Here is a 22,308-nt window from a genome sequence, read left to right on the forward strand (position 1 = left end):
CGCAGTTGTACGAGCTCCGCAAGCCTTTACGCATCATTCTGTGTGTTTGACACCTTCGTGATTCAGTATTTTATTATTACAGTGGGATCATTTTTAGCAAAAACATTTTTTTTTTTACCTTTTACTTTTTTTTTTTTTGGTGTCCAGGTTGATTAGACATTTTTGTATATAGAACGAAGCTCTATTCTTCATCTTTGATTTAATTGCTTTTTTCAACTAATCTATAACATATTGTCACACATTTTCTTTGGGGATCAGCAAGATTTTTGCAATTTTGGCCTTGAGCTTTTTTTAAAAGTATCCTCAGGATTTGAAAATTTAAATTAGTCATTTACATAATATTTTATCTATAATTGCATTGCTAGTTGCTCCTGAAAGATTCTTGTTTTATATTTGAGGTGGGAGGATGTTAATAAGCCGATTATATTGTGAGCCTTCCACTGATAATGATAGTAAAGTATTATTGGCAATCTAGAGGTAGGTGTAGCTATGTAGTAGCCTAGTGGGTAAAACACTCGCCTATGAAGACCTAGGTCCCTGTAAGGTGACTTGCAAGAGGTTCTTTCATGCTTGTATATTTTTGTGAAATTCTCAATTTTCTGAAACTTTTTTTTTTAAGAATTAACCTTTTATGAGGACATTGACATTAAGTCTTCCTCCATTCACAGGACCCAGTCATGGAGAGGTGGAGACGCGCGAGTGCTTGTACTACAACATCAACTGGGAGATCGAGAAGACTAACCAGAGCGGCGTGGAGCGGTGCGAGGGCGAGAAGGACAAACGGTCTCACTGCTACGCCTCCTGGCGCAACAGCTCAGGCACCATAGAGCTGGTGAAGAAAGGGTGCTGGCTGGATGACTTCAACTGCTACGACAGGTCAGTGGCTTATGGGACCCTCTCGTGTAAACTATACTCTCTGTACCTCTGTAACTATACTCTCTTTTTTCATCATCTCATTCATCATCTTTAATAGAATTGTAATAACAATAGTTGGTAGTTGAATTAAGTGTGGATTATTGTGGCTTCATGTCTGAAGGTGCACCTACTCATGGAAAAGAAGGGTGGAATAAGACACGGCATTAAAGATTAGGTTTTATGGTCTGACGTTACTGAGATGAAAATCCTGCCGTTGGGGAAATGATGATGAGCCCCCGTGGCTATTATTTGATGTTTTTATTGGTCCATATATCTCCCCTTGGCCCCTTGTTCTGCCCTATCAGTGCTGACCTACTTTTCTAACTACCTTTCGCAGCTCCATGCGGTGTTTTCACGGCGTGTTCACCTCTTGAATATCCTGACACAGAATACGCTGCAACATTACACCAACTCGCAAATAGCTAATATCTGTGTTTTGTGAATGTTAAATTAAAAAGAATAATAATAATTCTACAGTGGTGTATGTTTAGACCTGCCTGAAAGACCAAGATAAGTCAGAAAAATGATCACAATGTTTAGGAGAAGGTTGAGTTTTTCCCTCCCTGGATGCCTGACTGAGGTGAATTTGGGATGTGGGAATTTTCATTCAACGTTCAACTAATTTTCATTTCATCATTGTTTCATTCTGGGAGGAAAACAGGTTCTTGTGAATTTCCACGTGCCGCTGAGTGATTTATTTTCAAGGAAAGCTTTTAGGGGAGAGCATGGAAGTTTATTGGTTCATATATGTTGAGGGTTGTATAGAAAAAGCTGAGCTGGCAGTAAAACGGAAACAGCTGCGATCCTCTCCGAGGAAACAATAAAAACTATTTCTGCATCAAAACGACGTAAATATTGAACGTGTCTGTGCTCCATCTGTGCTGAAAGCATTATTACAGCTTATCTTAAGGGTTTTGTAGGGTTGGTGGTTGCCCTACAAAATGGCCTGTTTGCGCGGGTTTTTCAGGGTTTTTGTTGTATTATAATGAGGCTGCACTAGATGTATTATAATGAAGCTGCACATGACGTTTGCATGCCTAGTGGATCTGGTTCCACCATGGCTGCGTTTGATCCAGTTCATTTATTTCCACACAGAGCCACGTAAGTCAGGTTTTGTTTCTTCTCGAAGTGACTGGGCAGCTACTAAAAGTTGTGAAAACCTTTTTGTTATTTTTTATTTTTTTATTTTTATTTTTTTTCCCTCTTCGATTAAAGTAGGTTCGGGTTGTTGAGGTGTGATTCTCTGTCATCTGCACGCATCGCTTCGTAATACGTCGTCGCTGCATGTAGAGGGGTGCTGGGCCCTCATCTTTTCTTTTGAGTGGATTATTGTTGCCTGTTGCCACTTGTGGGGGTATAGGAGCAAGGCACCGCATTTTCCTCGCTCTCTCATATGCCTCTTTGCACTTTGCCATGTTTTTTTTTTTTATTTTTATTTTTTATATATGTATAGAGGAAATTACTTTTCACTTCCCGCTGTTGTGCGTCATTGGTGTGGGTTTGGTATTGTTCATGATACAACGTCGAATTTCATCTCTGTCAATGTTGGTGTGTTAGGCACCTTTATTTAGCAATACATACTTTTCAGTCCTCTTTATACTTAAATTAGAATTTCATTCATTTCATTAGCCCTACATGATGTGATGTAGTAGCTGTGGAAGACCACCTGGGGCACTAAACCTGTACTGTTTTATTACCACCTTTGCATATAGACCAAAGGATGAATATTAAAATGTTATTCGTATTTTAAAAATCTTTATTAATCACAGTAGCCATTCATGATTCATAAGTTGTGCAAATGTAAACTGATATATCCCAGGATAACAACAGATCCATATTGGGTGGTTTTATTATTGATTTTACGCATACTGCCGAAAAGTGGGTGGCTGGCCAGTGAAATTGCGCTGCGCCGCCCTCAGAAGAAAAATCCTCGGCCTATCCACTTCACTCTACCCCTTTAGTAAGGTCAACGCGCTTTTTTCTTTGACCCCTCCCGAACAGTAAGGGAACCCAGAGGAGCGAGCGGGGTACAAGCTGTACTCGCCGGCAGTGGTTTCATCTAAAAAGCCGTGCCTGCGCTGAATTATACATTCAGCATTAATGTGTGGTTTGGCACTCGTATTTACGAATTTGTTCACTTCTGGTGACCAAACAGTGCGGCAATTCACTGGGAAATGGGTTGATTTCTGCTTCTTGATCTTTTATGATTATTAATATCCAATCACAGGTAATTCTATGTTTTTTTGGGTTTTTTTTAGGCTTCTTTCTTCCAAATAGGATAAACTCTGCTTAGACAGAGTCGAGTGCACGGTTCACAGGCGCAGAGGAGGTGGTGTCCTGGTGTTTTATAGCTTTTCAGGATTTATTATGATGTCAGTCGTGTGCAGGCAGGTCTGAAGTATCTGATCCAGTTACCATGAGTGCTGCACAGACTCATGGGACTCGTGCATTTTTAATTCTGGCATCGGGTTGCATCTGATTGGTTCAGATTGCAGTAAGACTAACTGCTGTTGAACCCACCCACCTGGCGTTGAGTTCGCCACCTTGATTTTATATCGGGGCCCACGTGGCTTGTTGGATTTGTTCCAATGTATTTATTTATTTATTTATTTTGCCCAACAGGCAGGAGTGCGTGGCCACTGAGGAGAACCCGCAGGTGTTCTTCTGCTGTTGCGAGGGCAACTTCTGTAATGAACGCTTCAACCACATCCCAGAAGTGAACGGACCCGGTGAGGATGGGAGTATTTAGCTATAATGCCAGGCCATATGGCTAAAAAATGATCATTATATGCATTCCCATATCAAACAATTCGGAAATCACAATTTTTCCTGATATTGCCAGATTGCTTCCAAAGACAATTTGCTTGCTGTATTGTCTGTGGATATTTTATTCACTTTTATGGGCATCAGGGATGTCTGGCACCCGCTGTCTCCTTTTTAAATGTAATATAAATACACATACAAAATATGCAAATTTTAGCCATTTTTATCGTGATTGTAAAACTGCCCAAAACTTATCGCTGAGTTCAAGCTGAATCAATTGAGATTGTGTAATTGCCCAGTCCATTTTTATATATATTAAAATATAATTACTTTTACTATACTTTTATTACTATTTACGTCATAATTATTTTACAGTCATGATTATTATATAGCATTACAGCACCATTCTCAAGGCTGCTTTACAATGCCAAGACTGATAATACAGCACTGTAGGAAAATGAGCAGTAAGACGATGGGATTTGAAGGGATGGTTCAAAGACCCTTTCACAGACAGGGGGTTCAAAAATCAGTGTGGGAGACAACAGTGGGTTATTTTGAAAGGAGATTTGTGCCACCAATGTTAAAATATCCTGCGTGAATCAGTTGCAGGCATGAATAATAGTAATTTAAAAAAAAGCAACAGATGTGGTATGAGTATGGATTCCTTCCTCCTCGCAGTGATAAAGCCACCTCCCCCCATGCCCTCTCTGCTGAATGTTGTGGTCTACTCCCTGCTGCCCATCACCATGCTCTCCGTGGCCCTGCTGCTGGCCTTCTGGATGTACCGCCACCGCAAGCCGCCCTATGGCCACGTGGACATCAACGAGGTGAGAGACCTTCTTTTAAATCGGCACGTGATGTAATTCCTCTGTTGGCCTTTTCCATGGTGTCAGTGCTTCCTTAATGCTTACCTCCATCTAGTGGCGACTCCGAATCTATCATGAAATGCTTACTGGTAGTCAATACAAGTGGAATAATTTTAATCAGTAATGAGGTATAATCCTGAGAGAAACATTCTTTTGGTTTGTCTTCAGGACCCCGGCCCAACGCCTCCCTCTCCTCTGGTTGGCCTGAAGCCTCTGCAGTTGCTGGAGATTAAAGCTAGGGGGCGCTTCGGCTGCGTGTGGAAGGCACAGATGATGAACGAATATGTTGCTGTAAAGGTCTTTCCCATTCAGGTCAGTGCGAGATGATCTCGTTACTCGATTTTTCTTGCTTTCATGATTCAGTTTATTCCATTACGGCAAAGTAGGATTCACAAAAAAAGTCAATTTTCTTATTTTTTGCGGTTTGAGTGATTTGTAATCATTTGAATCGACTCACTGGCCTTTTTCTTTGGTTCTATCCACAGGATAAGCAATCATGGCAGAACGAGCGGGACGTGTTCTCCACTCCGGGCATGAAACATGAGAATCTTCTGCGCTACATCGCAGCTGAGAAACGTGGGACGAACCTGGAGATGGAGCTCTGGCTTATCACCGAGTTTCATGAAAAGGTAAAGAGATCAGGGCGTTTTTCTCCCTCAAGGCTCACCTTGTATTTTAAATAAATCTGCAATAGATAAGAGTTATAGCCTAGAATACTGTTAATATGATTCATTAAAGTTTCAGAAAGTTCATGAATATTTCATGAAACTTCCCAATGCGTGATGGGAATTTGAGGCCACCATTTGTTCCAGGCTGCGACGGCATTCTAAGGGAATTGTGTTTGCGGCATCCCTTACCTGTTCCACTCATGACTTAATTTTATTTGGGTCATTGTTTTGCCGTGTGACCCAGTTGTGGTGTAGCTGGAGCTCCCAGACAGATGGTTTGATGCTCATGCGATTTCCTGGTTACCTAGTTACCGCCCCAGCAGGGGGCTCTTGATGGGAATAGGCCTGATTATGAACATTAACCTCTTTAAATGAGTGATTTTGTGGTGGGTTTTAACTTGCCATGGGTATTATTCATTTATTATTGGGTGTTGTCATTTATTTTATTATTAAAATAAAAAGGTATTTGTGCAGTCGTACAAATACCTTCCAATTGTGAAGTTGTGTTCACTTTCAGGTATTAAATTATGGTCTTAAAATTTATCCCATAATTTTCACAACAGTCTTTTAATATTTTAATAAATGCCTTAAAATGTAGCTTACCGGTAGTTTATTATAAATTAATTAGTTATTAAATTAATAAACGCATGTTTCAGGGCTCGATGACGGATTACCTGAAGGGGAACGCAATCAGCTGGAGCGAGCTGTGTCACATCGCCGAAACCATGGCGTGTGGCCTGGCCTACCTGCATGAAGACGTGCCGCGGTATAAAGGTGAAGGGCCCAAGCCCGCCATCGCTCACAGGTAATAATGCATTCATTGTTTTGTACAGCACGTTTCCAAGACGCTTGAATTGGTGATTTCAAGACCTCAATGTCTGGAAACTTCAGCTTTAGAAACCTTTGAATAATGTTGCTCAGTTGTTAAAAAAATTAAAATCACTTCTCAATTCAACCTCAGGGACTTCAAGAGTAAAAACGTCATGTTGAAAACAGACCTCACGGCAGTCATTGGTGACTTTGGCCTGGCGGTGCGATTCGAGCCGGGGAAGCCGCCTGGAGACACTCACGGCCAGGTCAGAGCAGAGATCCTCCATGGCACCCCACCGTAAAACATTTTCGTCATGGTTACAACAGCCCAGGAGCCATCTGTGACCATAATAATATTATTTTAGGTTGGAACAAGGAGGTACATGGCACCTGAGGTGCTGGAAGGGGCCATCAACTTCCAGAGGGACGCGTTTCTGAGGATAGACATGTACGCCATGGGCCTGGTGCTGTGGGAGCTGGTTTCGCGCTGTAAAGCCGCAGACGGTGAGTGACGTGTACAGGCAGGTGACTGTGCATGTAAGTGACACGTGGTGACAAAAGCGCTTCCCTCACCACAGGCCCCGTGGATGAGTACATGCTGCCATTTGAAGAGGAGATTGGGCAGCATCCGACCCTGGAGGACCTCCAGGACGTTGTTGTCCACAAAAAGATGAGGCCGGCGTTCAAGGACTGCTGGCTCAAGCACGCTGTGAGTGTGCTCAATGCTCAATTCTTGATGGCTTTGATGGTTTGATAGCTGATCCATTATTATATGAAGTTAAAATGGATTTTCCCACCTGCTGGGAAATGGAGCTGTCACTCAAATACCTGCTGGCCAATAGGCGTAGGCCCGCCCACACGAGAACATTGTGCCAAAAGTCCATCCGAATCCTCAGGCAGCGTAAACGTGAAACGGGGCGGAGCGACTGAAAACCCGAAAATGAAAAACGGCGAGATGTAAGCAAAAATGTAGGTGTTCAAAATATCAATGTGGTATTTCTGTTTGATATTAGGAAAGTTTTGTTTCGAAATTTTGGCACAAATCTGATTCCATAGGCACTGACCCTACAAATGAAGAGTTCTAGATTGATTGGTTGCTTTGTGTTTTTTTTGAGTTCAGGTTCGAAATTAATGTGTCAGGGTCATGTCTTTCTCAATTTAGTTCCGTAAGGACTGGATTATTGAAATTTCACTGAGAGTTTATAAGTAGGCGTAATTCCACAAATTTAGTAGCAGGGCTCTGATAGTTGGCTACTTTTGTAGCGAGGGACAGTCCACCTCTTCCCAGAATGCTTTTCTGTTGTATCTTATGCTGTGTTGTGCTGCCCTTGGGTTGGCGCAGGGCCTGGAGCAGATGTGCGAGACGATAGAAGAGTGCTGGGACCACGACGCGGAGGCGCGGCTGTCGGCCGGCTGCGTGGAGGAGCGCATCTCCCAGATCCGCCGGCTCATCAGCACCACTACCTCGGACTGCCTGGTTTCCATGGTGACCTCGGTCACCAACGTGGACTTGCCACCCAAAGAGTCCAGTATCTGAGTCCCTCTCCTCCCGTACGACGCAGAGGAGCAAAACAAGCAAGCAAATGAAACAACCCTCATCTTTCCAGACTCAGTGGATCTCAGACAACAACATGAATGCAGCTGCTATTTTATCCTGACAGTTTTTAATTAATTATGTTTTTTCTTCTTCTTTTTTTTTTTTTTTTTTTTTTTTTCCTGATATCGGATCAATTACCAGCACACTTCTCTGTATTTTTATCAAGAGAGGAAGAAAAAAAAAAAAAGGGTGACAGGACATCTCAACGCGCATTCAGGTGCCGACTCGTGAATGCTGACAAGGTGCAGGTACCTCATCCCGTTTTTTATTTTTTGAGTTCCTACTTTGCTGTCTTCTGGACAAGATTGCCTGTGACAAGCGACAGACCGACCATTTAAGATGTTGGACTACACAACAGTGCTGCAAAAACCTGAGAGGAACATTTTAAGACTGTTACACAATTAACCTTCCTCAATGGATTTTTAGTGTTCGGGTTTTATTATTATTATTATTATACTTTTTATTATTTCTTTTTTTTTTTTCTTCTCTACCTATACAAAAAAAAATATGGCAAACTTGTCTCTTACGGAACTAATGGGTGTTTCTAGAACACAGAAAAAGATGGAAGACAACTGGACTTTTTTTTTTTTTTTTTTTTTCCTCCTTTTTTTTGGTTTTGTGGTGTTCAGACTGGGGCTTTTGGGGAACGATTGGTCAAGCGTTTCAGAATTTAAAATCTAGTTTGACCGGAGTGGCTTGCGTTAAAGAGATTGAATTTTGCAGCATGTGGATGGTGCATTTCGTTTGGTACGGAACTTCTTCTCAGGTATCCAGTCTCACAGGGGGGTCATGGGGGGGATTTGGGGCGGGGTTGCATTTTACCGTCTGTTAGCGTAGCACCAGTGGCCAAACCTCCAGACGTGAAATGTTGATGGTGCCCAAATGAATTGAAACCCAAACGTGTAGGACTGCGATGAAGGAGTCTGAAGGAGTGGGCATTGAATTTTTGAAAATATTTTTTTTGGTAAAAAAGAAAAAAAAACCTTTACATCTGTTTTTTAACTCTAGCATACATTTTGAAAATCGATGGACTTAAACTCAGACAATAGAAGCCAGCCTCATTCCTCATAGCCTATATTCTCAACTGGTGTCTAACTGGAAGACATGCATCTTGGCTGGGTCCCTTTGTATTTTACCTCTTTTTGAACAGGGACCAAATTTTTGCATTTCAACCTCAGTTGTCCTAAACGAACGGTTAAGACGTTCTCTCTGAACAGACGGAGATCTTTGTTTTTTTTTTTTTTTTTTAGTTTTTTTCCTCTTTGCTTTGTCTTAAAGGCGTGGTGCATAAGAATCCACATTTCCGTATGCCATAATGTAACAGTGAATGTCCACAATGCTGCTGTTTTCAACTCAAAGATGAATATATTTCTATATATATTCTTAGTTTTTTTTTTTTTTTTTTTTTTCTTTTCTGTGCATTACCCATGCAAATCTCTGTAGAATCCTTTTAACGCACATGCAAACGTGCATCGGTAGGAGCATCAATGGGTTTGCGAGGCGAACAAGATGACTGGGAGAACTTAGTTTAGTACAGAGTAGAGCAGAGATGTGGAAATAAAAAATTAAAAGAATGCTAAGAAAACACTAAGGAACGATAATTGTTCATGAACCACAGACCACCTCAGACCAGAAATACCTCAGATTTTTCTACGTGTTTTGACTTATGTTATATATTTTGTTAGTTGTGTTGACTTGTAGTAAGTATATTTTAATGTATGTTGGCTTTTATGATTAGGGAGGTTTTTTTTTTTTTTTTGAAGATAAATAAAAATGTCCAAAATCTTTGAAGAAAGTGCTACCAAGTTATGTTGAAATAATATGAGAAAATTGTGTAAATAGCTGTATACAGTTGTAGAGTTCTGCTTATCTATGACACCTGGGCATTATTCATTGTTTGTGCTGGCTGTTGCTCCCACCTTTCCCCCCCCTATCTGTTAATCCAAGGGAAATCGAATATTTATCCTTCCAGCTACCCCTCTCCTCAAACGTAGCATTTCTATTTTTGCTCACACCATTGAACAATCCACAATTTATCCACAGCGCACACACACACACACACACACACACATACAAAAATACAGATTAGTCTAAAGCATAGAAATTAGCCAAACAATTAAACAACAAAAAATAGAAATTTTAGAGAAAATGCCTCTGATTCTGTCTGAATTTTACAGAATTGCTGAATTATTTTTTTTACTCCTGCAAGAGGGGTGGTCACCCCCAAATTAAAAAAAAATTGTATTAATAGATGTTGAGGTTGCTTCAGCACATTTACACACACACACACACACACACACTTCCCGCAGAGATTTCATGCTGTTCTCTTCAGTGTCATATAATATCTCTGGGTTTTGCAGAACCCTTTGCAGTGTGAGACAGGGACCACCTGACCCTTCATGAACCCTCAGTGTGAAATTAGATCTGTACATTTTCTTCAGGGTTCTTGGTTTTGACATCTTCTCCTGCTTTATTTGATGGGCATTTAGGCATCATCGTTAATTACTGCCACAGTAGATCATATATTTTAAAAGACCCCTAGCTCTAGACTGATTGCATGGTCTCTCAGATTTGTTCTTTAGATGAGCCTGTCCATGGCGTTAAGGTACTCTTGATCAGGTACCTGGAGTCCAGGCAGATATATTTAAAAAAAATAGTGAGCTTAAGTTATACTAGTGTGTTTTTTTTTTTTTTTTTTTTTTCCCCCCCATTCGCTGGACGAGAAAGATTCTATAACTTATGCAATACTGCTGACGATTTTATACATTACATCTAGAGGCAGCGGAGGCAGAGGAGAGTTTCTCCACTATTTCATCATACACCCCCCTCCACTGCTGCGCCACAAGGAGCGATTCGACCCGACGGATGAATTTGGATAAGGCTGAAATGTAAAAAAAAATGTTTGTATGTTTATATAAATAGCACCAGGGTCTGTGTCGAGGTGGTCCTGTTTCTGGGAAGATTTCATGCATTGAATATCAGCGGCGTCCGGAGGCATCCTGGTGTTTTTGTGCCTTTTGGTTTTTCCACAACACCTTGCTGAAGCAACCTCTGCAGAGCCTCATTTTCCCAGCTCCCTCTCTCCCTGTCGTAGTACCTGAACAACAATACACACACACACACACACACACACACACACACACACACACACACACACACGTGGAATATAAACACCTGTCAAAAGTGACCAGCTGTAATTCTGGATGCATTCTTAGATCCAGGTTTTCAGGAACCAATTACCTCAAAGCTCCTGTGAAACAGTGTTGCTCGCTGGATGGTTCAACTATGGAAAAAGATTAAAAAAAAAAAAAAAAAAGACACAATGTACACCATCATTGTACCAACCTCTTTTTGTACTGGTGTGTCATGTGTGACCGTGCGCCCCTTGACAATGTGAAACCCGTTTCTTCCCGGGCCCAATGCCTCTGTTTGCAGCGAAAGGAGACGGTATCGCGCGGGGAATAGAACTTATCAGTGCTTCCTGTAGGCCGATGATGACGACCACTTCTCCTGCCCGTCAGTCTGTGTCCGTCACCCGGCCGTTCACACGGTGCATCCTCGTCACTGTCCATCGCGTTTGCTGTTCTTGCTGGTTCCGTGAAGTTCATCTCGCGTTCCCCCGGATGTAAGCTGCTCCTTGCGTTGTGTGAAATGTTCGTTTTGTGTTCTTCGACGTGTAAATCTGACTCTGCACAATTTTAATGTTGTTCTAATTACTGTTGTCACTACTACACTGCCGCTCATACAAACAAAAATACACATATTCAGGTTTTCTCTCTCTATAGTTATGTATAATAACAAGCAGACTGTAAATTGTGACTCATTACCTCAGCGAGATCAGTGTTCAGGTAAACAAAAAAAAAAAAAAAAAAGTCAAAACTGTAGCAAACTACGAGCCAAAGCAGTCAGGCCACCCTGGTCAAGTATTAAGGCCCTCGCTCTGGGCAGGTTCTGTCCTGGGTGGTTCTTCCTGTGACTACCGGAACAGTCTGCTACTTGACTTCAAAGTAAAACCAATAACAATAAGCCAATATCCTTCCTGTACGAGTAGAGGTCACCGTCGCTTTCTCAGACACAGTTATGGAATTAATGTACAATGTTTTAAATGTTTGGTTTTTTTTTTTTTTTTTTTTTCCTCTCCTCCCCACAACCCATATCCCGAGCGTTCGGGAGCTGACAAAGGAGGTTTTTTTATTTTTTTATTTTATTTTAGATATTTTTTTTTCCTTTCCCATACCTTGTCAAGGGGTCATATTTACAAAGTGCTGTTTCTTATACCAGGACATGTGAAATGTAAATGTTGTAGGTTATGTTTCACTATAGCTACATAGAACAGATGGCTTGTACTACTGATTTTAACATAAATATTCTAAAAAAAAAAAAAAAAAAGAAAAAGACAAAAGGAAAAAAAGGTGAATACAGAGAGTTGAGTTTGTTGCTGTAACCCCTTTGGATTGAAGAGTATGTTAAAAGAAAAAGTTTTATATATATATATATATATATATGAAATGCCCAGGAAAACCAACATCCATCGTATTCCCGTAATGAATTTGAGGACTGAGGACTTTTTATTTATTTTTTTTTTGAGCAGTCATTGTAACATAGATCTTTAATTTGCAGTGGATCATTGTTCCCTTTTACTGTGGTAATTTTAGAGCTCCAATATTCAGAGTTTGAGTTTTTTTTTTTTTTTTTTTATATTGGCCTAGATATTGGGATGTGGTTGTTTCAGCTCTGCATTGGTGCCAGAATAAACCAGTATGAATGTAGTATTTGCCCAGTGTGAAACAACTACGCCCTGACTGGTAGAGATAAATACTAGAAATGATGATTATTTCAATTTTATCTTTTTGTATATGAAAGTAAACAATAAAATGCTGATTTAAAAAAAACTGCAGTCTTCGCTGTGTATGGTATATGTGTGTATGAAAATACAGGCTATACAGGCCACATATAAAGTACTTGTGGCTTTGTTACGGTATGAATTTTTATTACATTTGTCATTTTATTTTTCTATTATTGTTTCTGTTTTTATTTTATGTGTGTGTGTGTGTGTGTGTGTGTGTGTGTGTGTGTTATGGCATAATTTTTACTGGTGACAACCACCTTCACTGTAGATTTTTGTTCCCATGTTAATGACAGTACATCCTTTTAATTTATTGTACATTTTAACGCTAAGTTAACGTTTGAGTTTCTCCAAATCAGGGAGCGTTTGCTGTGATGCCAGCATTTCAGTCCACCACAAAGTTGGACAATTGGGATGGTTTCAAACAGTCCTGAACTTTTGCTAGGTGGTGTAGTTAATTTAGTCATTTACATTCAACTACATGTGGCCGGAGGTGAAAAGAACAGGGGGACATTTTTGAATCCAAGTGGTGGCCTTAGGGATAAGGAGGCGGCCCCATAATCAGAAGGTTGCCGGTTCGAATCCTGATCCGCCAAGGGGCCACTGAGCAAAGCCCCGTCCCCACACACTGCTCCCCGGGTGCCTGTCATGGCTCTTCACTGCTCTCTAAAGGTGATTGTTAAATACAGAGGGCATGGGGCAGTGGTGGCCTAGTGGTTAAGGAAGCGGCCCTGTAATCAGAAGGTTGCCGGTTCGAATCCCGATCTGCCAAGGTACCACTGAGGTGCCACTGAGCAAAGCACCGTCCCCACACACTGCTCCCCGGGCGCCTGTCATGGCTGCCCACTACTCACTCAGGGTGATGGGTTAAATGCAGAGGACAAATACACAGCTGTGCTGCTGTGTATCACGTGTGACAATCACTTCACTTTCACATTTCGTGTCCTCTGCTTCACAATCAATCCACTTATTTCCTCATTTGCCCGCGTCTCGTCCCCCCAGACAGTAGGTGGCGCTGCCAGTCCTCGTCTCCCTGGAAGCGGCCAGGCGCCACCGAACGAGACAGAAAACAGCGCGGCCTCGTTTCTGTTTGCTCCTCTGGCAAACAATCCAACGAACAAAAAAAGGCGCGCAGCAGAGTAACATGCGCGCCGCGTTTAAACGGGCGGCGTTCACGGGCGGCTTCGTGTGCGGCGCGGCCGCGGGCGCCGCCACATGCGTGGCCGTGATGAGGGTGTACGTCGGCGAGCGAGGAGCGGAGGAAGCGGGTAACGGTGACCGCGGAGTTACAGTAGCGAATGAAGTGGCGCTGCGCGGTTGCCAGGTTGGCGGTTTATGCGCCACACCGCGCTGTTTTACGAGCTAAATCGTTTCCTTACAGATAGACCAAGGTGCGAACTCATATTTTCCCAAAGAGAAGCGTACATTGATCCGTTTAATTGCGTTTTGTTGATAAAATCTGAATTTTGCGTGGGTTGCCAGGTTTGCCTTTTACACGCTTTTCGAACCGGCAACCTTCTGATTAAGGGGCCGCTTCCTTATCCGCTAGGCCACCACTGCCCCAGTTGTTATAACCTGTATTATTGTTATAACCTGGCAACCCTGCTTCCTGGCTAAAATGTAGAACAGTAGCACTTAGCCAGTTAGTCAGTTGTCAATTAGTCTTGTGTCAATTACAAAAAGTCCAGATCTAATTGCCCATCGATTTTAAACTCCATGCAGTGAATCCAGTTCACAGAGACATTGGAGAGTACGGGCTGCCTTTGGCTGGAGCTGAAACCAGATACTACGCCAATCACATTCTGTCCTATGACCAGAGCAGGAGAACTCCACGATGGGTTGCTGAGCATCTCTCCCAGGAAAAGCTGCACGGTGAGTTTAGAGCTTCTTTTGCAGCTTTCCCCTGACGTCCTTCTCTGTGGTTAGGCTTAATTTTGTAATGCCTGGTGCCTTGTACCATTCAGGCACAGCTCAGAGGAAACACTGCAAGTTCAAGCCAGATCCCAGCATCCCTGTGGCATTTACCGCACACAACGAGGACTACCTGGGCAGTGGATGGTCACGGGGACATATGGCGCCAGCTGGTGATAATAAAGCATCTGAGGTATAGATCACTCATTCACACTCACTTTCCTTCACCACTTAGTCCGGTTATTCAGGGTCGCGGCTGCCAGAGCCCTTTCCAGAGACGCTAGCTCACCACAGGGCACACACACAAAACATTCGCTTACATGCTCTCACGATTTGATTATCGATGCATCACAATGCATCCCATAATTTTTTCTATGTTACTTCACATGGCGCTTCCAAATACACGAGTTAAGGTTTTTTCACCCGAGTGGACGCTTTGATTTGCTACATTTAGCAGAGAAACGGTCGGCGTTCAGTCTGTGCTCACCTGATGCCTCCAAGCACCACACAGCATGAAACTCTTACCCAGATCAGGCCACCACAGTCACTACCAGTTCTACTTTTTAACGAGAATATTGATAGCGCCGTCAGAGAACTACCAAACTTGTCATTACAATATAATTGATTATGTCTGCATCGTGATTCATCAATTATAAGATTAATTTCAACAGTCCTATTACACACTGACTCAGACCTACGTCCAATTTAGAGTCGCCAGTGTATATGCCTTCGGAGAACCTGGAGGAAACCTGCGCCAATGAGGGGAGAGCATGTAAATTCCCACAAAAGGCCCGAGCCGTCTCACGTTTCTAAACGCCGTGGCGTCGTACGGCCCCTTAGCTGAAGCTGTGCATTTGAAATGACAAGTGACACGTACAGTACACCTCCTCATTCAATGTGTTTTCTTTATTTTCATGACCATTTACGTTGGTAGATTCTCACTGAGGCATCAAAACTATGAATGAACACATTATGAGACCTGGCCTCCACAGTCACCGGACCTGAACCCAATCGAGATGGTTTGGGGTGAGCTGGACCGCAGAGTGAAGGGAAAGGGGCCAACAAGTGCTAAACACCTCTGGGAACTCCTTCAAGACTGTTGGAAAACCATTTCAGGCGACGACCTCTTGAAGTTCATCGAGAGAATGCCAAGAGTGTGTAAAGCAGTAATGAGAGCAAAGGGTGGCTATTTTGAAGAAACTAGAATCAGGGATGGATTATGGGTCGTGGGCAAAACAAACCAAAAAAAAACGGCAGCATTGTCTGGGATGGCAAGTTGCTACGTCACCATGCCACTTGGGGCTCCAATCTAGTGCGGTGTACCGTGTTGTAAAAGCAGAATGATGTTGAAAAAATCTGAAAAGGTGAAAAGAAGGTGGCTTAAGTTGATACAGTAAGTTGGATCTCAAATTATAATCAGTAGAGCCTAATGCCATTACCTCACGTTAATGTTAGCACCAGGTTAGCCATCTCTGTTTATAGAGACAGGTAGCAACGTAGCACAACCAGATCGTACCATAACAAACATTATTTGAATGTCATACAATTCATGCTCTAAATCAAAGCACTTTTGCTAATCATCCCATTTCTATTCGGCAGCCTGGTAATAACCATGGGAAAATATAGGTCTCTCCCCATGATTTACGCATTGCAAGTTCTCCAATGTGAAAAAAACTGTTTGCATTGCAAATTGTTTTGGGCTTGTTTTGGGCTTGTTTTTTCTGTACATAGTACATAAAGTACATAACTCCACATGTGTTCATTCATAGTTTTGATGCATAGGTGAGAATCTACCAGTGTAAATGGTCATGAAAATAAAAAAAAAAACACCTTGAATGAGGAGGTGTGTCCAAACTTTTGGCCTGTACCGTAGATCCAGTGATCCTGTCCCAGAATCAACCAACGGATGGAATTTCCATGCGACTTTGTGGAATTTATAAAATAACTGGCCTGAAATAACTTCAGGTCTCTGTTTCCACAGCAGTCCATGGCTGAGACATTTTACCTGTCCAACATTGTGCCTCAGAATTATGAAAACAATGCCGGCTTCTGGAATAGGTAATAAATATTGAGTTGACATGATGCGCACACAGGAACGGTGAATTATTACTCCTGTTATCTTACCATGCACCTTATTTCCAGGTTGGAGATGTACTGCAGAGATCTGACTAAGAAGTTTGAAGACGTGTGGATCGTCTCTGGCCCTCTTGCCCTCCCTGAAGTTGGAAGTGATGGCAGAAAGTCCATGTGCTACCGGGTAATGTGGGACGACCTGCATTTGCGCAATCCTGACCTGTTTAGGCTTATTGTCGAGTGACATTTCCTATGGCATTTTCAAGCATAATTGCGTCCACCGCTTAATGCATTATTACCCAGCATGCAGAGCAAAAGGTGGTTTATAAATACCAGGCTCCTCATTCGCTGTCCACTAGGTGGCAGTGTCGTACTGCCTCAATCCTCCTCTGCCATTTAAATCAACCCGGAGAACAGTGAATCCATGGAGGTCCACGGATGAGCAAAAAAAACGCTGATTAGGATCAGAACAGTAGGTCTGTGTTAACTGTGTTAACATTAGCTGTGTTGACTGTGCATTTCCTATATCAGGAACGTGTCTGTGTTGGTAGAAGAAGTGCAATAACGTGGACTGCTGCCTTGAGGCTGCCCGTCACTACCCAATAGGGACCGCATGCACAGACTAAACTGGGTTTCTGGTCCACATCGGGTAGCCACATCTTCCGCCGATCCGGGTCCTGCCGTGGTTCGGGTGCCACACTTCCGTCTCTTCATTTTCGCCACGCCGATATGTTTTGGCACAAGATGGAAACAGGGAAAGCATGTACCTCCACGTTAATGCTCCTGGCAGGATGTGGTGGCCCGTATTTACGCTCCTGACAGGTGGTGATTAAATTTGCAGGCCTGTCTGTGTCTCGGTTCTCAAGGTGACAGGGAATTACGCACCTGCGGGGTTTCAGGCACACCCTGCATGAGCGGGTTCGACGGCCGAGTCTCGTCGCCACGATGATTGATTGATTGATTGATTGATTGATGAAACCCTTTATTGCCATGTCAGAAGTACAAGTACGACTGAAATCCGACCATACATATACACGACACAGTACATTGGGGAAAGATAGGTGAAAAGGTCAGAAACAAGAGCAGGATACACATTAGGATAAACCCCCAGATTGTTCTTCAATGAGGAGTACATTGTGGGAACCCGTAAAACAAAAAACCCAACTCAACAGCATAAGCATTTACACTTAAGGCATTTTGCAGAAACCCTTATCCAGAGCGACTTACAAAGTTCTTCCATGTTACTATCAATGAAGTGATCAATTCTGGTCTTTTTATTTACAATGTTGTAGTTTCTGTACTTAAGTCGGACAATAAGAAGGCTAATCTAAATATTCTCTAAAGAGGAAGGTCTTGAGCTGTCGTTTGAAGGTGCTCAGTGACTGAGCTGTTCTGACCTCGAGGGGAAGTTCATTCCACCACCGAGGGGCCAAGACGGAGAAGAGTCTAGATGAGTGTCTTCGTTTTACCTTCAGAGATGGAGGGACCAGGCGAGCAGTACTGGAGGCTCGGAGTATACGAGGTGCAGTGCGAGGTGTAATAAGGGCTGTGAGGTAGGATGGGGCTACTCCATAATATAAGATAAGATAGACCTTTATTAGTCCCACAAGTGGGAAATTGCACTTGTCACGGCAGAAAGTGGATAGAACAAAGGTAAGAGCAGCAAAAAATGAATATGCTTGTCTTTATCTGCACAAAAATGTACAATGGGTACACCTGTACAACTGGTAACTACCATGTTTGTGTTTTTGTGCCAGTGTGGGTTTGTCTGTCTGTGTGTGTGGCCAACTGTGAGGTCTTTGTTGTAGAGGTTGGATGGTGCATAGGTAGACCAGCTAGAAGGGAGTTACAGTAGTCCAGTCGTGAGATTACTAAGGACTGAACCAGTAGTTGGGTGGCCTGTGTTGCCAGATAAGGGCAGATTTGTCTGATATTGTAGAGAAGGAATCTACATGAGCGGGAAAGGTTGCTGATGTGAGTCAAGAAGGAGATTTGGTTGTCTATTGTTACTTTAAGGTTGCGGGCTGTTGTAGAAGGAGAGAGCTGTGAGTTGTCCAGGTAAATAGCAAGATCCTGATGTGATGAAGATTCTGCTGGAATGAATATCAGTTCAGTTTTGGTGGGATTGACTTTAGGGTGATGGGCTGCCATCCAAGATGCCAGTTAGACATGCAGAGTTTTTTGAAGTAGCATGTAGATCAGAGGGAGGAAAAGAGAAGATGAGTTTTGTGTCATCGACATATCGGTGATAGGATACTCCATGTGAGGAAATTACCCCACCAAGTGATCTTGTCTATAGATATATCTTGTATATATCTCATCTATAGATCTAGACACGGGGCAGTGGTGGCCTAGCGGTTAAAGAAGCGGCCCCGTAATCAGAAGGTTGCCGGTTTGAATCCCGGTCCGCCAAGGTGCCACTGAGCAAAGCATCGTCCCCACACACTGCTCCCCGGGCGCCTGTCATGGCTGCCCACTGCTCACTCAGGGTGATGGTTAAATGCAGAGTACAATTTTCACTTTAATTTAATCAATAGACTGATGATTTATGAATGTCATGGTGGTGCTGACCTTTGTGTGTGTTGTGTAACTGTGCGCCTTTGATATATCTGGATGCGTCCTTGGCGTTTATAACTGTTTGTTTCTCGCTGGTACAGCTCATCGGGAAGGACAACGTCATGGTTCCCACTCATCTCTTCAAAGTGGTCCTCGCCCGGGAGAACCCGTCATCGGACACCTTGGCCATCGGGGCTTTCGTGGTGCCGAATCAGCCCATCGGGTTCGACCACCCGCTCACAGAGTACCAGGTCCGCCTGTCGGAACTGGAGCGGATGGCGGGCCTGTCCTTCTTCCCCGGAGTGAGGCCTGAGCAGAGCGTCCGCAGCCTCTGCGAGGTGGATGCATGCCGCCTGATGGACGTGAAGGAGTTCACGCTCTACGTCGCTGGACGCAAGGTGGCGGGCGCCAGGACCTCCGCGCGGCTGGAGAAGGTCATGACGGAGCTCCGGGATGCGGCAGTCACCCCAGACGACTACCTCCTCAAACTCTACCAGGAGAAAAAGGAGCAGTTGGCGCTCCAGGAGCGATCAGATGGGAAACGGGAGTAGATGGACTTTTTGTTCATTGTGCATAATACTGTTTTATCCTTCGTTTTATTGTTTTTTTGTAATTGCTTTTTGCATTTGTTATTGTCTTTTTTTTTTTTTTTTTTTTTTTTTTGTATGAAAAGAATAAATAAAGTGGACAAAGGAACCATGGTGTTTATGAACTTTTTCATTAAAATTTTGAAAAGACAGTTTTAAAAGCTGTGATTATTGTGATTGTTTCCTAATAATATCTGGAATGAAATGCATATCATCAAATATAATTCTCAACCCTTTTTTTTTTTTTTTTTTTTTTTTAAATAGGACATGAAAAAACATTTTTAATTCAGAGGGAAATTTTGTTCTAAAAGCATGCTTAGAGAAAATGAGTAGTAATAGTGCAGAAAAAAGTAATAAATAATAAATAACTGACCGGTATGGTACAATGACATTTATTTGAAAAAGTGACAGAGTTGTGCCATAGACAGAGAGAGAGAGAGGCAGCAGCATGTTGTGTTGAATGAAAAACCCACATTCAGTAGCATACAGAAGGATATAATCGCACAGTCCCATGAAAAACCAGATATTAATACTGATCCTGAGAAGATCACATACAGAATAGGGAAGAGTTGTACAGAGTTATTGCTACGGTAACCAGGACTTCATGTGGCACTCAGTTCTCCATTTAGAGCCAATGAGCCTTTAGCAGCGTGTGCTCTGATGGTCCATCAGGGAGATGTTGTCCATGATACTAAGAAGCTTTTTTAGCATCCTCCTCTCAGAAACTGTACTTCTCTGTAGTAATTCCATCCTTTATCCGGAATATATACGTTTGCATGAGGCAGGTGGCTTCAGTCGGTTTGTAGTCCTCTCCTTGTTTCAGGGGGGAAACTACATTCTTATCTGAGGCTCTATACTTTTTATTTGTTCTCTCTCTTTATGTTTTAGAAGACTAATCGAGGGCCCTGTGCAATTTGCCTCTTGACAGAAGTCGTGTGTAATTGTGTTTGATGTCTAAATTGCGCCACGGGAAAGCAGATGTCTGAGTTTATTTGACTTGTCAGGTTATGGCAGGCGCTCTAACAGACTGGCTTGTTGCTTCACGCCGGACCATTATCTTTTCAGCCGAGCGCAGTGCAGTACCTCTTATGGAATATCAGCTCGTCTGTAACAACCTGTACGCATCGAGCCTTTCCCCGTCCCGCTCTGGCATTACAGTGGTCGAATGGGAAGCGGAGTTTCTCGCTCCATTTCCGGGTTTGCCTCTACATGTGGACCATTGTGATCCTTTTCAGTTCTTTTCAGTTTTTGAGGTCAAAGGTTACTGTAAGTAGTAAGTGATATAATCATTGAACTTTAATAATCATTGAACAAAAAAACGCTGAGATTCTCCCCATCTTACGGTCTGAGATGTTAAGAAGGAAGTATTCCCACTTTAATCATTTTAAGAACGTAACCGGCATAAAATCTGTGTATTTTAAGCTGGGCTATGAAAACCACATCAGGTCTACATAGTTAACATTTACATTAATGCAGCTGCATTTTTTGTAGTTCCTTTCTGGGGACTGACCTGAATAATTATGCATATGGAATGTGCGAGGTGTAATAAGGGCTGTGATGTAAGATGGGGCTACGCCATAAGATAGACCAAGTGGGAAATTGCACTTGTCACGGCAGAAAGTGGATAGATAGACTTTTGTGAATCAGTTCATGTTTGAATGTTTTTTCATGTTTATTCAGTTTTATATTTAGTTTATATTCCATGCGCTGTTGGAGGAAGAAGATAGATGCTCGGGTGGAAAAGGAGGTTCTAGGCTCTCCTCCTCCTCAGAGATGAGTGTAGAATGTATTCGGTTTGTGTTCCTTGTGTTTGGGTGGACCATGTGACCTAGCCAAGCTCTGAAAATGTGTTTTGGAAAGCTCTCTTCCAAAGTTGTTCCCTCGAGGTTTAACACCTTCATGCGAACGTGGCGACGGGGCCTTCAGTCGTTCCCGCCCACTTTCTCCCGGCCTTGGAGAGTTCCTTAGCAACGGTTCGCAGAGACGCCGTTCCTCAGGGGATCTCGGCGGTTTTCACCTGCATGTAGGGGACAAACAGGTCGTTCGGTGCACAGGTGCTGCTTGCAAGGCCCCACAAACACCCAGACTACTTTTCTGCTGAAGAATCAGCCCTAAATAGGGCGGGGTGAGGGGGGAGCACTGGCCTGTTTGAGCTGATGATGGACTCGAGATCGGAGGTTCTATATTTACCAAAAATGGAAGCACATGTAAGCAAACATGGCTTTTTAGGGTTCGTGACCTGTGAAGCGAGCAGATCGGGTGTAGGCAGCTCCTGTAGGCCACCAGGTGGAGGAGCCAGCCTGTCGCAAACGTCTCATACTGACACTACAGTACAGCACAGTACAGTACGCCTCTTAAACAGTTCCCTTTAAAGGAAGTTTGTAGGTTTTCACCATTATCTATAATGATCATCTAAAAAATCTGTTTCCTGGGGACTTGTATTTTTGGGATATGTTGTAAAGTTGATTATTGAAATTAAAAACAAATCCAGTGCTCACGAGCTGCCCGGCTGAATTAACCTTAGCCGACTACCATCTATGAAGGAATGAAGAAAGGGGAAACAAAAAACCCAGAGAGTGGGGCGTCCTTGGGGAGTGTCACATCCTTTGAGGACACTTGCTGAGTAATGTGCCGGAGTGGGGACTTTTTCTTTCTTTTTAATCCTGCATCGTTTGCATTATGAACGTATCAGACCTCAGATTGCCTTTGGTTCAGA

The 22,308-nt window shown here is 42.9% G+C and overlaps 2 protein-coding genes across 2 annotated transcripts in view; both read left to right on the forward strand.

Annotated features, from left to right (window-relative positions):
- acvr2ba (activin A receptor type 2Ba) overlaps nt 1–7,677 on the forward strand; it is a 28,749-nt gene extending 21,072 nt beyond the window's left edge. The window contains exons 2-11 of the mRNA XM_028967128.1: nt 669–876; nt 3,538–3,644; nt 4,357–4,505; nt 4,713–4,856; nt 5,030–5,173; nt 5,869–6,017; nt 6,174–6,288; nt 6,388–6,526; nt 6,601–6,731; nt 7,365–7,677. Coding sequence (XP_028822961.1) covers nt 669–876; nt 3,538–3,644; nt 4,357–4,505; nt 4,713–4,856; nt 5,030–5,173; nt 5,869–6,017; nt 6,174–6,288; nt 6,388–6,526; nt 6,601–6,731; nt 7,365–7,559 — 1,481 coding nt within the window. The 3' untranslated portion in view covers nt 7,560–7,677. The remainder of the gene's footprint in view (nt 1–668; nt 877–3,537; nt 3,645–4,356; nt 4,506–4,712; nt 4,857–5,029; nt 5,174–5,868; nt 6,018–6,173; nt 6,289–6,387; nt 6,527–6,600; nt 6,732–7,364) is intronic.
- Nucleotides 7,678–13,519: 5,842 nt separating this feature from the next.
- Nucleotides 13,520–19,592, forward strand: exog (exo/endonuclease G). Its single transcript, XM_028969542.1, has 6 exons — nt 13,520–13,733; nt 14,188–14,337; nt 14,430–14,569; nt 16,358–16,434; nt 16,519–16,633; nt 19,107–19,592. Exons 1-6 carry the CDS (start codon nt 13,610–13,612, stop codon nt 19,554–19,556), a joined length of 1,056 nt encoding a protein of 351 aa, XP_028825375.1. The 5' UTR covers nt 13,520–13,609; the 3' UTR covers nt 19,557–19,592.
- The last annotated feature ends 2,716 nt before the right edge of the window (nt 19,593–22,308 follow it).

Source organism: Denticeps clupeoides, chromosome 2 (genome assembly GCF_900700375.1).
Source record: "Denticeps clupeoides chromosome 2, fDenClu1.1, whole genome shotgun sequence".
Classification (NCBI taxonomy): Eukaryota; Metazoa; Chordata; class Actinopteri; order Clupeiformes; family Denticipitidae; genus Denticeps; species Denticeps clupeoides.